Source organism: Narcine bancroftii, chromosome 11 (genome assembly GCF_036971445.1).
Source record: "Narcine bancroftii isolate sNarBan1 chromosome 11, sNarBan1.hap1, whole genome shotgun sequence".
NCBI classification, from domain to species: domain Eukaryota; kingdom Metazoa; phylum Chordata; class Chondrichthyes; order Torpediniformes; family Narcinidae; genus Narcine; species Narcine bancroftii.
In genome coordinates this window covers 82,624,777-82,639,528 of record NC_091479.1, presented here as the reverse complement: position 1 = coordinate 82,639,528, position 14,752 = coordinate 82,624,777, and the positions used below count along the sequence as shown (strand labels likewise).

The 14,752-nt window shown below is 38.8% G+C and overlaps 1 protein-coding gene across 6 annotated transcripts in view; it reads right to left on the bottom strand.

The window, feature by feature from the left end:
* Positions 1–805: 805 nt before the first annotated feature.
* Positions 806–14,752, bottom strand: part of borcs5 (BLOC-1 related complex subunit 5) — a 67,220-nt gene continuing 53,273 nt past the window's right edge. For all 6 annotated transcript variants that reach the window (XM_069903750.1, XM_069903752.1, XM_069903749.1 and 3 more), the window contains one exon: positions 806–1,890. In XM_069903750.1, the coding sequence (XP_069759851.1) occupies positions 1,651–1,890 (240 nt within the window). In that variant the 3' untranslated portion in view covers positions 806–1,650. The remainder of the gene's footprint in view (positions 1,891–14,752) is intronic.

Sequence of the window (14,752 nt, the reverse complement as noted above, 5' to 3'; positions counted from 1 at the left end):
AAATGCATGATGCATAGGCTGCTTATTGAAACTCTGTGTTGCATTTAGCATTGGATTTTTTTCCCCTCTTTTGAGATAAGCATGATTAACTGACAAATGTGCTCTTTACACCAAAACTGAAGAGTTCTATTCCATAAACACTGTTTCTCTTCAGTGTTCACATGTATCCTGTTTCAAAAAAATGTTCTGATTATGATTTATTTATATCAGTGGTTTTCAAACATTTTCTTTTCACTCCATAGGTGCTCTGTAAGGGATTACTTAAGGTGGTATGTGAGTGAGTGGAAAGAAAGCGTTTGAAAACCACTGTTTTAATTGTACCCAATTTGATTCGTTATGTGCGCGGTTTCATAACTCCAAAGGAAATGGGCCAATGACCATTTTTTTCAAGCAAAATATTTCAGTAACAATTGGGTCAAGAACAGTAGTTCTCAACCTTCCCTTCCCACTCACATACCACCTGAAGCAATCCTTTACTAATCAATAGAGCACCCAAGGCAAAGGGATTACTTCAGGTGGTATGTGCATGGAAAGAAAATTTGAAAACCACTAATTATACTGACATCCACTGGACAAATTCATAAAAAAGGGAGAAAATGTCCAACTTGTGCTAATTCTTGCTGATCACAAAATTAAGAACCAAAAATTAAAAGTATAAATATTTAGTAGCAAAAAGAAATACAGTTCTTCACCTACATGCAGAAACTTTAACATTTGGAGCTACAGTTAAAATTATGCTTCAGCAAAGGTGATCTTCAATGACTGGTAGCTTAAATCCCACAATAAATATTAGCAGTATGCACAATTAGAACACTTGAATATTTTATTTACTGGTAATATTAAAATGATACTTGTAAAGCACTACAGTAGTGTTCTTTACAAATAGTGGCCTGTTAATTTCACCATTTAAAATTATTGCACATCTTGTTTTGCAAAGAAATGCAAGGCTCATATTTTAGCATATTTGGACAATTTTACAAACTAATCAATGACCTATTACAGTTTTATTGCAAATTATTTGTAATTTTCACAAAAGGAAAGCCCAATAATCGAACCTGAACCGAAAGATCTGGTAACATTCACTATTTTTTCCCCGAAACACTGCACCCCTACCAACTGGCAATATTCAAGTTCCTGAGGACTACAGTAGGTGGATATATAAACATCCAAACATATTTGATGTCTCAACAAAAAAAATGTACAGGTTAAAACAAGGTATGAGGTATATACACAAGGCACATATCAAAATAAATGTACTACAAAACAAACTTTTTAAGTTTTGAAATAATATTAATGCCATGTTCTTGTTGCATGCATTAATTTAAACATGTAATTGTGCGAAAGGGTACCATTTTTTTTTATCCAAGACTGATATCTCTCAATAATTTTGGTAATCTGCATTAATAAACTAAGGACAATCACGAACAAAACTAGCAACATTTAATAGGTGGTAATACTGGAATCCCAGGTTGTTTTTATCCATTGTCTATATTATTCTGCAATCCAGTCTATTCTGGGAGAAGAGTACATTACAATTAATCCTCAATATACCTGCAAATGCAAGATGCTTCAGCTGTTTAATATCTAAGTTGTGGATTAAGTGGTGCTTGCACAAATCCAGAGGCATTCAAAAGGGTGGAGATAGGGCTTTCATTGTCTCCTGCACTTGACATCTTTGTCAGCTCTCATGCTGAAAGGTTCAAGTCTTTCATTTTCTGGCAATAAGCTATTAAGTTTCTCCATTAATGGAACAGTTTGATCTATGCCCATCTGTATGCGGCGCAAAATGGCAGACATCTCATTAACCTTCTGTATTTGTTCAGCATATTTGGCATATCGTTTCTGTCGCTCTTGCATAACGCTGTACAAGGCTTCAACAGACAAATCCATCTACAAATTAACAAAAATATTGTAATTAAATGGAGCAATTTGCAGGAAGGAACATAGTAAACAATTTTATCAAGCTATCTCATTCAGAAGTTAAAAACATGTAATCTTTAAAAGTATTTCTCCCTCAATCACAGTAGGTCAGTTTTCTCATTCCAAAGAAGCAACCTGACCTGAGTATTTCCAGCATTTTCTGATTTTATTTTAGTTCACTTTTCCAACTAGGGGAGGACAATCCCTTTTGAATGGAAGGGTGAGTTCAGAGACTTTAGGAGGTGCGTGACATTATAATAAGTCTAAGTATTATTACCAGAAAGTTCATCAAAATGGTAAAATAAAATATATTTGCCATATTAGTTACCCCAGCAGACCCCATGATAGTCTTTAAACAATGGCCTTTCATTCAGAAAGGTGGGTCCTGTGCTGTGGGCTACTACAATGGAAGCATTTGAAAATATGCAGACACTCATTCTTACATTCTAGCTACATTTAATCTGGCATATTCAAGAAGGCAGTGCTGCCAGACAAACTGATTTTCTGGACTTTTGGATATACTTTGAATTCACTATTTTTGGATATGACCTAGCAGAGTAAATTGCAAGTTCAGGAACGAGGGCCCTGGTGTATGAAGCGTTGACCAGTATGTGCAGTTTTGGATCCTAATATGAGTAAGGGCATTTTTACAAAGGACTGTAGAGATGGTTTGATTCCTGGGATTGAAGAGAAAGACTGAGGTTATACTCTGAATTTAAAAGAATGAGATGTGATTTTGCTGAAACACAAAATTATGGCAGCATTAGACAATTAATGGCAGATACAAGGTTCCCCGTGTTTGAATAGTCCAGAACAAGGGGATCACGGTACTCTAAGAGGAAGACGTAAGCCATTTAGGTCTCAGATAAGCAGAATTTTTTTCAGTCAGAGTTATTAATTTGAGGAACTTCCTGCCACAGAAAGTTCTTTAGATCAGTTGATTAAAAATACAGTAGTCCCCCCCTTATCCGTGGAGGACATGTTCCAAAACACCCAGAAAAACCTTGTTTTTTTCCTATACATACACACCTACGATAAAGTTTAATTTATTAATTAGGCACAATAAGAGATTAACAAAAATAACTAATAATAAAATATAACAATATTAACAAAAAGTGTTACAGTTGATCAGAATACGATCTCTACTGTATTTTCAGACCTCAGGTAACTGAAACAGATAAGGAGGGACCACTGTATTCCAAAAGATGTTGGATGTGGCTTTATTGGCTAAAGGAATCAAGTAAACCAGAAATAGGATACTAAAGTCATTTGCTCTGCCTTCATGTTTCTATAACTGAAAAGATATTTGTGGATCCCACTGGTGATTCACTTCACTGTTTTGTGACCAATAGTGACTGGCTTTCAATATGGTGTGTGAACCTGGCTTGTATGTCCGATATCTTTTCCTTTAGCCATTTTTAACCACTAGCATCTCTCTAAAATGGTTTGGGGTGCTTTTATATTAAAATATTTCGAGTGGCCTAGTTCGAGTAGTTATAGACTGATGAAATGGATGTGTGAAAATTGGAAAAAAGACCAGAATGTGCTTGAAATTATTGGCTGGTCCAGTTGCAGCTAAGGCCAGTTAACTTTTCAGTTTGATTACCTTTGATCCGAAGCAGGAATAACTGGAGTTAAAAGACACTTTAAGATGCTGAGAAGGAAGTGAAGGGAAGAGTACAAAAGGTAATCTTGTTAAGAATGGAAGGCAGGAGAGAATAAATGAGTGTTATTGTCAGGTAACAGGCAGAAGTAATGAGGGACAAATGGCAAGTCTGGAAGAGATGTAATTAATTATCTGAAATAACTAGAGAGTAAACATTGAAAACGTTTGTTATCTATGTTGAAAATGCCTTGAACAGTGCAATGTGCCCAGGCAAAAATGAGGTACAGAACTAGAGGAAGCTAGCAAAAGCTTGGATGTTCTCTTCTCCTTCCTTCTTTCTCAGGACCTTAACATTGTTTCATCTTTAACTACAGTATCTCCACTGGCCACCGTGACAGAGGTGCACCAAAGAAAAGGTACAAGGACTGCCTAAAGAAATCTTTTGGTGCCTGCCCCATTGACCACCGCCAGTGGGCTGATCTCGCCTCAAACCGTGCATCTTGGCGCCTCACAGTTTGGTGGGCAGCAACCTCCTTTGAAGAAGACCGCAGAGCCCACCTCACTGACAAAAGGCAAAGGAGGAAAAACCCAACACCCAACCCCAACCTACCAATTTTCCCCTGCAACCGTGTCTGCCTGTCCCGCATCGGACTTGTCAGCCACAAACGAGCCTGCAGCTGACGTGGACATTTACCCCCTCCATAAATCTTCGTCCGCGAAGCCAAGCCAAAGAACAGTATCCTATAATGTCATCAACCTAAAGCATTATTTTTCTCACCACAGTTGCTGTCTCACCCCAACTCCCATAATCCTTCCATTTTGTTATTAATAATTTTGGCTTTAAATATTTTCCATTGTGTTAATTTTGTACAGTAAAAGATTCAAAGAATCTTCACCTTTGAAAATAGAACAATGAGGTAGACCTGCTACCATTAAATGGAGGCTTGTTGCTTTAACAACAGAAACAATGTTCATTCCAACTTTGGTGTCAGTCATGTGCACTTTCTAAAAGAGAATGTCTATAAATTATCCCAACCTTACTACATATTCTTAGCATTTCTCCCATCGTACTACAAATGAAATTCTGGCACATTTTCATTGTAATAAAAACCTTGCATAAAATAGGTCAAAGTTAGTAACAATCTTAATATATCAATTCTGCATTTCATGTGGTCATCTTATTTTGAAGTGACAGCATTCATATGCTCTTAACTTGTGACACACTATAGTGGAAATTGCACTGAGTGGCAAATCATAGTTAGGTGATTCTTTGCTTTCCTCTTCCTCACTCAATACACCACAAATAAAGAGCAACTGCACAACACTTTTTAAAATAAAAACCTTCAAGTGCACTTCTGGGACCCACAATATATAAAAAATTTCCACTGGTTGTGGAAAAGGGCTTGGCCAAATGCTATATTTTAAGGCAGGCCAAAGGAAAAGAGGTGGAGACATTAGTCAAAAATTCAAGAGGGGAAAAGAAAATCAAATGCAGTTTATGTGGCTGGTGCCCTGGGCTCCTGAAAATTTCCATTACTTAGTGTAGATGAGACTTTCTGTAATTATTTGCAGAGAAATCATAAAAATACCTATAAAGTTACAGATCTGAAACTCTATCCACTTGTAGAACAGAAATAAATGATATACGGATACTCCCCGACATTCGTCCAAGTTCCGTTCTGACTGACCTGTCGTATCTCAAAACCAAAGTCAGAAATTCACTGCATCTATTTTTATCATTTCTCCAGGGCGATGGGATCGGTGTGGGGGCTGGTGGTAGACTTTCAGGAGGAAACGGGGTGGTGGGCACCAACAGCGGGCTGCTGGGGGAGAACGGGGCAGCAGGACCAGTGCGGGAACCGACAGCGGGCCACCAGGAGAGTCTCCCGACAGCTACCAGCCCCCCAATGTTAGATGGCAGTGATACTAATCAATGGTGTATTTTTTTTCGGTTGCATGTACGGATGGTTGTAAGTCGGGGTGAGTATTAAAGATACCAGAGCCAAATGTATCAATCATACTCATTTAAAGCATATTGGAAGCAAGATTCATCTTGTGTGCATCCCAGCATAACTTAATCCACTGTCACGTTCGGGTCTTAAAGCTTTCTTCTAAACTTAGGTTCTTGTTTACGTGCTCAGGCTTTGGGACTATACAAGTCTTAAAGGAATGTGCAGAATGTTCCAGAGAACAGATGCTCTCACAGCAGCCTTCGTTAACTATTTTCTGTTGTCTGATTATCAGAAGAACTTAAATAAAAACAGAAAATGCTGGTCAGAAGGTCAAGTAGGATCTGTAGAAATAATTTAAAAATACAGATAATGTTTCAGGCCATACATCTAATATCGTCTTTTTTCCCTCATGATCTCCATTTCTGTCCTCAAGCATTTTTCCAAGATCATATTAAACATATGGTTAACTTGAAACTGAACTCAATGGAGAGTTATATGCCACACGAGTTAATAGATATTTGGCAAATCGAAAGATCTAGGGAAAGTAGTGCCGAGGTAAGAGATTAGTTATGATCTTACTGAATCCATTAGAAAGCCTAAATGACCTACTTCTGTTTATATTTTTTCACTCACTAGTTGCATTATGAAGTAGGCCATTTCAGCAGATGTCCAACTCAGTATTGATGAACTGTCACTGAAAAGAAACAGAACATTTAACCCCTCACCTCATGTTACTCATTGCAACCAACTATACTCATTCCATTTACATGCATTAGATTGAAGTATTTATCTTGATGCTCCTTAGATGTCATGAGAGTGTCACCACCTCCTCAGGCAGAATGTTCTAGATTCCAACCATCGTCTAAAAGATTCTCCCTCATATCTCCTCTGAACTGCCTACCACCCACCCCCCCTCCACCCCACCACCACCACCTTAAATCTATGACACCCTACTATGGGAATATAGTTGCACTATTTACTCTATCCCTTCACCTCAATTTTATACTTCTCTACTATGTCATCCCTTAGCCTCCTACGCACCACGGTACGGAAACCAAGTCTTCATAGAAACAAGCTCTAAACCAGGCAATATCCTGGTGAACCATTTCTGCTGAACTCCAGGGGCCCAGCAGCTGAGTTTGGTAATGGAAAATATCTGAGCAGCTGTTAGGAGGCCGAGAACTTCTGCATTCTTGTGCAGACACAAAAATTCCAAGCTTCCTGGCACTTAAGTGGGGAAATGCCGACAACTACTCTGGTTTTTCCAACAAAAGCTTGCGTCATAAACTCACCAGCAATTCAAGAAAAAATGTGATTATATACTGCCATATTATATATTCACATTCTTAGGATGTGTTCAAGTACATTATAGCAAATGAATTATGCTTGTCATCACAGTGAGCCAATAAAGTTGGGAAGACATCACAACAAGCAATGAGCCAAAAGGACAATTTATTTTCTGAAAGTAGCTTTCAACTCTTCTCCAATATCTTCCATTAAGTACTAATTGTTATCAGACACAGCTGTGACCATAGCTGGTGTAGTGGTTAGTGCAACACAGCGATTGGAACTAGGGGTCGAATCTCACACCGTCTTTAAAGAGTTTGTATGTTCTCCGTGTCTTCGTGGCTTTTCCCTGTGGCTCTGGTTTCCTCACACCATTCGAAATGTAGGTTAATTGGGTGGCACGAACTTGTGGGCCGAAATGGCCTGTAACTGTGCCATCTCCAGTAACACTCTCCACTACCAGGATCTCTCTATCTCCACCTGGGAGACAAGCTTTCCACTGACATATATTACAAACCCTCCAACTCCCACAACTACCTGGACTACACTTCCTCATAGTCTGCCCCCTGCAAGGATTCCTTCCCTTTCTCTCAATTTCTCCGTCTCTGCCGCATCTGTTCCTAACATGAGGTCTTCCAATCTAGATCTTCTGAAATGTCTGCCTTCTTCCACAAACACGGCTTCCCCTCCACTATTATCAACTCAGGCCTCACCCACATTTCCTCCACTTCCTGCTCATCTGCCCTGACCCCCTCTGCCCCAGACACAACAAACAAAGAATCCCCCTCATCCTCACCTGCCACCCTCCACATATTATCCGCTGGAATTTCCGGCACTTACTACAGTATCCCTCCATCCGACACATTTTTCCCTCTGCTCCCCTCTCGGCCTTCCGCGGGGACTGCTCCCTCCACGATTCCCTCGTGCACTCATCCCTCCTCACCCATTGAACCCCCAGCACCTTCCCCTGTAACTGCTGGAGGTGCAACTCTTGAGCACATACCTCCTCCCTCATCACAGCCTTAGGCCCCAAAGATGCCTTTCACATGAAGCAACACTTCACTTGAATATCCAGAGAACTTGTTTACTGCATCCGGTGCACCCTTTGTGGCATTCTCTACACCAAAAAGACTAATCACAGACTGGGAGATCACTTTGCTCAGCAACTCTGCTCCATTCGCAACTACAGCGATCTCCCAGTGGCCAACTACTTCAATTCCAAGTCACACTCCCACAGCCTTATGTTCTGTCCCAGCCGACTACCTGCAGATTGGATGAACAACACTTTATTTTCTGTCTGGGCACTCCCCAGCCACATGGCATAAACATTGACTTTATGGCTTTCCATGAAACCTACTCGCCTTTTCTTCCTCCTCCCCCTTTTCCTGTCCTTCCAGTTCTTTCCCCACACAGCCCTCCTCATTGCTGCTATCCCCTCCCCTCCTTTGTCCACTTATCACCTCCTGCTTTTGTCAACCCGCTTCCCCCTCCTACTCTTTTGTTCAGACACTTGCTGGCATTTTCTCATACTTTGATGAGGGGCTCAAGCCCAAAACATTCTGCACCTGTGCCTTTGCTACATAAAGGACCCTGTTGGACCTGCTGAGCTTCTCCAACATGGTGTGTTTTTACATTATCATCCAGATTGTTGATATAGATGACAAACAACAATGAACCCAGCACTGATCCCAGAGGCACATCATTAGTCACAGGCTTCCAGAGATGCAACCATATACCACCCTCTGGCTTCTCTCACAACATCAACATCCTATCAAATTTACTGCCTCATTCTGAATACCAAGTGACTGAAACTTCTTGACCAACCTTTTGTGCAGAGCTTTCTAAAGTCCGTGTGAACAACATCCACTGCCTTTCTTTCATCAACTCTCCTGGTAACCTCAAAAAAACTCGATAAGATTGGTAGACATGACCTAATATGCACAAAGGCATGTTGACAATCCCTAAACAGTCTCTGTCTAGCTGAGTAGTTATATAGTAGTATGGTAACCTGCTTAAATGACTATGGACCACTGGCACTCACATCAACTGCGATGAAGTGTTTTGAATGGCTGGTATTGAAGCAATCAGTTCCTGTCTGAGCAGCGACATGGGTCCGTTCCAATACGCCTACTGTAGCAACATATCGATGGCAGATGCTCTACTGCATTCAAAGAAGCTCTTTATCACGACAGTTTGTCATTTAACACCATCAATCCCCTCAAAACTGATCAGCAAATCAGCCTACTCTACTCACTTCAGAGCTACGACTGTGTGGCTCGGTACAACAGTAATGCCATCTACAAGTTCACTGACGATACCACGGTAGTACAAAAAGAAGCAATGAGTCAGCATACAGGAGGGAGATTGAAATCACATTCAATGTCACTAAAACCAAGGAGCTGATTGTTGACTTCAGGAAGGGAAAACTAGAGGTGTACAATCCAGTGATGATTGGAGAAATTAGAGGTGGAGAGGGTGAGAAAATTCTTTGGAGTAACCATCTTGGAGGATCTTTCCTGGATGGCATAATAAAGAAAGCACGTCAGCGCCTCTACTTCCTTTAGCATGACATCAGAAACTCAGCAAATTTCTACGGATGTGTGGTGGAAATTGTGCTGACCGGCTGCATCACAGTCTGAAATAGGGACACCAATACCCCTGAGCATAAAGTCTTCCGAAAGGTAGTGGACAGCCAAAGGGCATCACAGGCAAAACCCTCCCACTATTGAGAACATCTACAGAGAAGACTGCCGTCAGAGAGCAGCCAGCAATGATCAAGGACCCACACCACCCAGCACACGCTGGGTCCTCACTGCTATCAAAGATGCTCCAGTAAATGTCTACTCTGAATGCAGTAAAGGAAAATGCAATTTATGAGCAGTACAAGCACAAAACCAGAGCCTTACTTTCTGGAATTCAAAAATGAATGCAGTTGAAAATAAAAATCATTTCTTTCTCTAAAGACTGTAAAGAATCGTGTTTAAATGAAATAAGCTCTTTGAGAATGTCGTAGAATTTTTCTCCTACATTTATCAACTGCAAAGTCTCAAATAAGGATGTTGCAGAACCCATAACATATATACAGATGCTTTTGATATTTTTACTGGGCTATCTTCACAAATGATCAGCCTAGTGATACAACACAGGTTGCCTGACCGCTGTATGTGATGCATAGATTGGCCTTTGTACCAAATCAGCACTCATGCCTGTTCACCAGTACAAAAATCTGTTAATTGATTGCTATTCCCAAGCCTCCATTCAACTAAAATGGAAATTTGACCTGAACACTAAGAAAAAAAAATAAACTAGTTGAACAAAACACTAAAGAATCTAGTAATTGAGACAAGAGTTTCCATCTGAAAACACATTTTTAATGAAGCATCTCCTCAACATCTGGTATTGATCAGAATCTGCCTGATTCTAAATACATATTTTTGGAACAATTACGCTGTCTGTTTTACTGGTACAGCAGTAGCATGAACAATTAATTTTGGCTGCATCGAACCAGAAGACCTTGGGATTGATGGAGTAAAACACAGAAGTCTGCAGATGCTGTGTTTGTGGTAAAAACACATAATAAATGGCTCTGTCCGCTGCAATAGCGTGGACACTTTGGCTCTGTTGCCGCAATAGCATGGAACTCCCACTGACCACCCATTTCAATTCCCCATTTCATTCCTTTGCTGACATGTCTGTCCATGGACTCATGTATTGCCAGACTGAGAACATCTAGAAATTGGGGGAAAAAAAATAACTCATCTTCCATCTGGGCACCCTCTAACCCAGTGGTTTTCAAACTTTTTCTTTCTACTCACGTACCCCCTTAAGTAATCCCTATGTCAAAGGTGCTCTGTGATTAGTAAAGGATTACTTAAGGGGGTATGTGAGTGGAGTTGGGGGAAGAAAGGTTGAGAACCACTGCTCTAGACCCAATAGTTACGGAAATATTTTGCTTGAGAACAATAGTCATTGACTAATTTCCTTTGAAGTTATGAAACTGTGCACATGAGTCAATTAGGTACGATTAAAACCGTGGTTTTCAAACTTTTTTTCCAACTCTTATCATTTGCTTAAATTGTTGCATGCAGAATATCGTTGAAACACTAAAATTGCTCCAAAAAAATCTCGTTTCTGCTGCCTCCTACAATTGTATAAGTTAACCCTGAGCCACCTTTGCTCTTGGTTGATTTTATAGAAATAAGCAATCTATTTTTATGCTTCCAAAATACGGCCCACTCCTTAACTAGAGGTTATAGATGACAGTGGAAACAAGCCACAGCAGAAGATCATACCACTCAATGACACTAAAGACAACCTATACATCTCAATACAGTAGAAAACAATGCAAGAATCCACATTTACCCAGCTGTAACCTAGAAGTTTGCGTTGCAGAACATCCAACCATATTTATATTTCACAATACATCCAAAATTAACAATTCTTTTTCTCTGTGGAGGCTCTTTCAATATTCTCAGTATTTGTCCTTTGGTTGTTCTGAATCATTTAGATTTACATCCTACCATTTTGAAAAAACTGGGGACGATCAAGCACAGGTAACAAATTAGTTCTGTTTTGCAGATGTCCACAAGTCAGAAAATACACAAAATTCACTTAATATGGTAGCCTTACCTCCATAATATTGCAATAAATGGCATCAAAATCTACTTCAGCTGCCTCCTACAATTGTACAAGTCATCCCTGAGCCATCTTTGCTAAATGGATAAAACAGAGCAATAACTAAACATCAAGAAAATTGGTTCTGCTACCTAAAATGGATGAGGGGGGGGGGTGGGGGGGTGGCTTGGGAGGAGGGGAGGGGGGGAGAAAAAGTCACTGTAAATGTGTGAAAAAGAAAAAGTGTATATCATGGCTATTGTGATTTATGGTGTGAAAAATAAAAAATTAAAAAAAAAATTGGTTCTGCCACTCATAGGAACAAATGAATTTAACAATATTGTGGGAGTTTACTCATATAAAGGGGTTTCCATACAAGTCTGGTGCTCATAACCCGGAGGTAGTCCATATTCGGCAGATAAAGATTTAGTGCTGAAGTAAGCAGGCCAAAGCAAATCTCAAACTTAGCCCCCAGTTTCTCTAGTTACCTCAGCTGAACTTGGGTCAAATGAACTTCGGGAATAATCCTGTGAATCCATTCATTTGGTGTAAATACTGACAGGACAAGTATAGGATCAACAGTGACTCTCCAATAAAAACCTACAGCCTTCTACATCTCAGCTGTCTGTGTTAGACTTCCTGCGGAATACCCAAGTGGATAACAGAACAAGCAGTCTTCCAACACTGACGGAGACACCCCCAAAACAGAACTGCCCTATACAAAATAAAACTAATAATGAAAATTAAACCACACAATAAATTGACATTTATATTTCCCCCACCCTACGAAAACAATTACCATATTATTCAGCGTACAAGTCAAGTTTTGAAAACCTCAAAAAGCACTCAAAAATCAGGGGTCGACTTAAACACCAGGTACAAAAATGAGAACTTCAAATAAATAAATAAATAGAAAGACACTCAACATAGATTTGGCGTACAAGATGACCCTTGAAACACCAAAAAAAGAACCCAACCTACAACAAATTTTCAAGCTACCAGTACATTAGAAAGAAAATTTTATTGAAAGAAAACACATTTAAAATCCACTTCTATTACTTTTAACTTAAAACTTGCTTCATACTTTCATAGTTTTGCTGGAGGCTCCATGATAACAACCACCTTCCGGCAATGCCCAACAGCTCAGTAAATGCAATTTTTGGGGGGGGGAGGGAGGTCAACTTATATGCTTGATATATGATAAAACTATTAAAATGAGGACCAAACTTATCTGAAAGCTGACTTATATGCCAAAATATATGGTAGCTAATATTTAGTAATGGATTTTACCACTGAAACAGGTGTAGCTTTTAAACCTATAAGGCTTTCAAGTAGAGCTCATTATAAAGGCTTCTTCTAAGCTATAAAAATAAACTTGAACATCTAGTCTGGGACCTGCAAAATGGAAATGAGGATCTCAGCACTCAAGAGACTGAATATAATCAATTTCTGAACTGTTCCCACTCAATGTAATAGATGTTTAAATGTAGATTAGGGTCCCTGCACTTGATCTCTGCAATTATAAGAGGCAGTCGATTGGAGTTTAGCTAATTATTATTCTAGATGTTGAACGAATAACCTTTGGAAACTCAAATGCATCATGAAAAGCAGTCCTCCTTGCAATTTTCAAAATGCCTGACTCTTATCTGTGGTTGCCTGAAAGCATAACACAAATTTTAAAATTAGCCTTAACACTTCAAGCTGATCGAATACAAATAAGCAATAAAGTTTGATTTACATATTTTTAAAAATCCATAATGTTTGATAGCAATGAAAATTTAAAAAATGCATACTTTTGACCCATCTCCCAGTAACATGGATGTATGTAAATTGACATTATGGTGGAAATAAAATTCATACTCACTATATTATTATCAAACTGTCTGCATAATATTATTATATCACATCTTAGAAAAAAAACTCAAGAGAATGGCTTCCTAATTTATTCTGACTGCCAAACATCTGATATAATATTAAAAGAAACTTTTTATTCCATGATTTATCAATTCAGCTCTTTTTCTGAATAATCACTGAATAAAATTCAAATGAATTGACAGCAATTGATTCCGAAAAGAACTGATGTCATTTTATTTGGAAGAGGTTGGAAAGTGGGTAAATTTAATGAATAGTCAAAATAATGTTAAACACAATGGTTTATAACTGTATTACTCAGCAAGGTCACAGATTTCATCATTACCACAGAATTGACCAGATCTCATTTCCACATTTTGTTTCAACAATAATGATCATCAGTAGCAAATCATCTCCTCTTAGACTTTGTGCATCACTTTCTTTTTCACCAACTCTACAATTTAGCATCAATACAATGGAAGTTACATCTTGATGCATTACATACATTGCAAATCTGATTTAGAACAAGCTACTAACCAACAGTATCAACCATATGATGCTACAAACAACCATATATTGGAATTCAGTCCGAGTTACCTTAATTGTAAATGTACTTAGAGGAAACTCAGAATTCCAATACAACTGGCACTCATTATTATCCTTTTGAATAGTCCATGAATGGATCTATTTAAGTAGATCCATGGCTCAGGAAGGAAATGTAAATTAAGAAAAATGAATAAAGTAAAATATATACAGAGAAATTGAAATTCTTCCATAAATCTCTTAAATGGAGTAGGAACAAGGACAATTAATATTATCTCAAAAACTGTGATAAGAATACAAAGCTTTGAATACTATTTCCAATTTTAAGCAAATAGGTTTTCAGAATTACAGCTGGCAAAATCTGCAATCCTCACTAAAATAGATGGACGAAGTCTATTCTAAGTAAACAATTTTGCCTCTGCAAGCTGTCTCCGGTCAAGAAAAAAAAGTGAAATCACTGAGATACAGATTTGCAGTGCAGTGAGAGAAACCTCAAAATAACAGCAGGGTGAAGGGGTGGCAAGGTTGGTAGTGGGGAAGAGTCAAGAGCCGAAAGCAGCAAAGCAGTTTTGTCACAGTAGTCATTGGAGAGATTTTCCTAACTTTCAGAAAACAAAATATTCCCTCAGTGGCAATAAAGCAGTTGGACATTCAGAACATTTTGAAAAAAAGATACAGTGGATGCCCATGTGGATGCAGCGGAAGATTGCAATGGTGAATTCAAAAGAAATGTGGAATGCTATGTAAGAAAGAGTCAGGATGAATTTATTTGCCAAGAAGCTTCTTTTCAGGGCAAGGAAGAAACTGGTACAAAATGGTCTTAGAATTACCCTGCTTTTAGCAAGTTGCATGATCAGAATTGCCAAATCAATACTAAAGCATAGATAAGGAAATAGAAAGCAATATTTATTGCTACAAGGCTGATGAATGTTGTTAATGGGAAAGATTTTTTTGAGGTACGAGTATGTTACAAAAAATA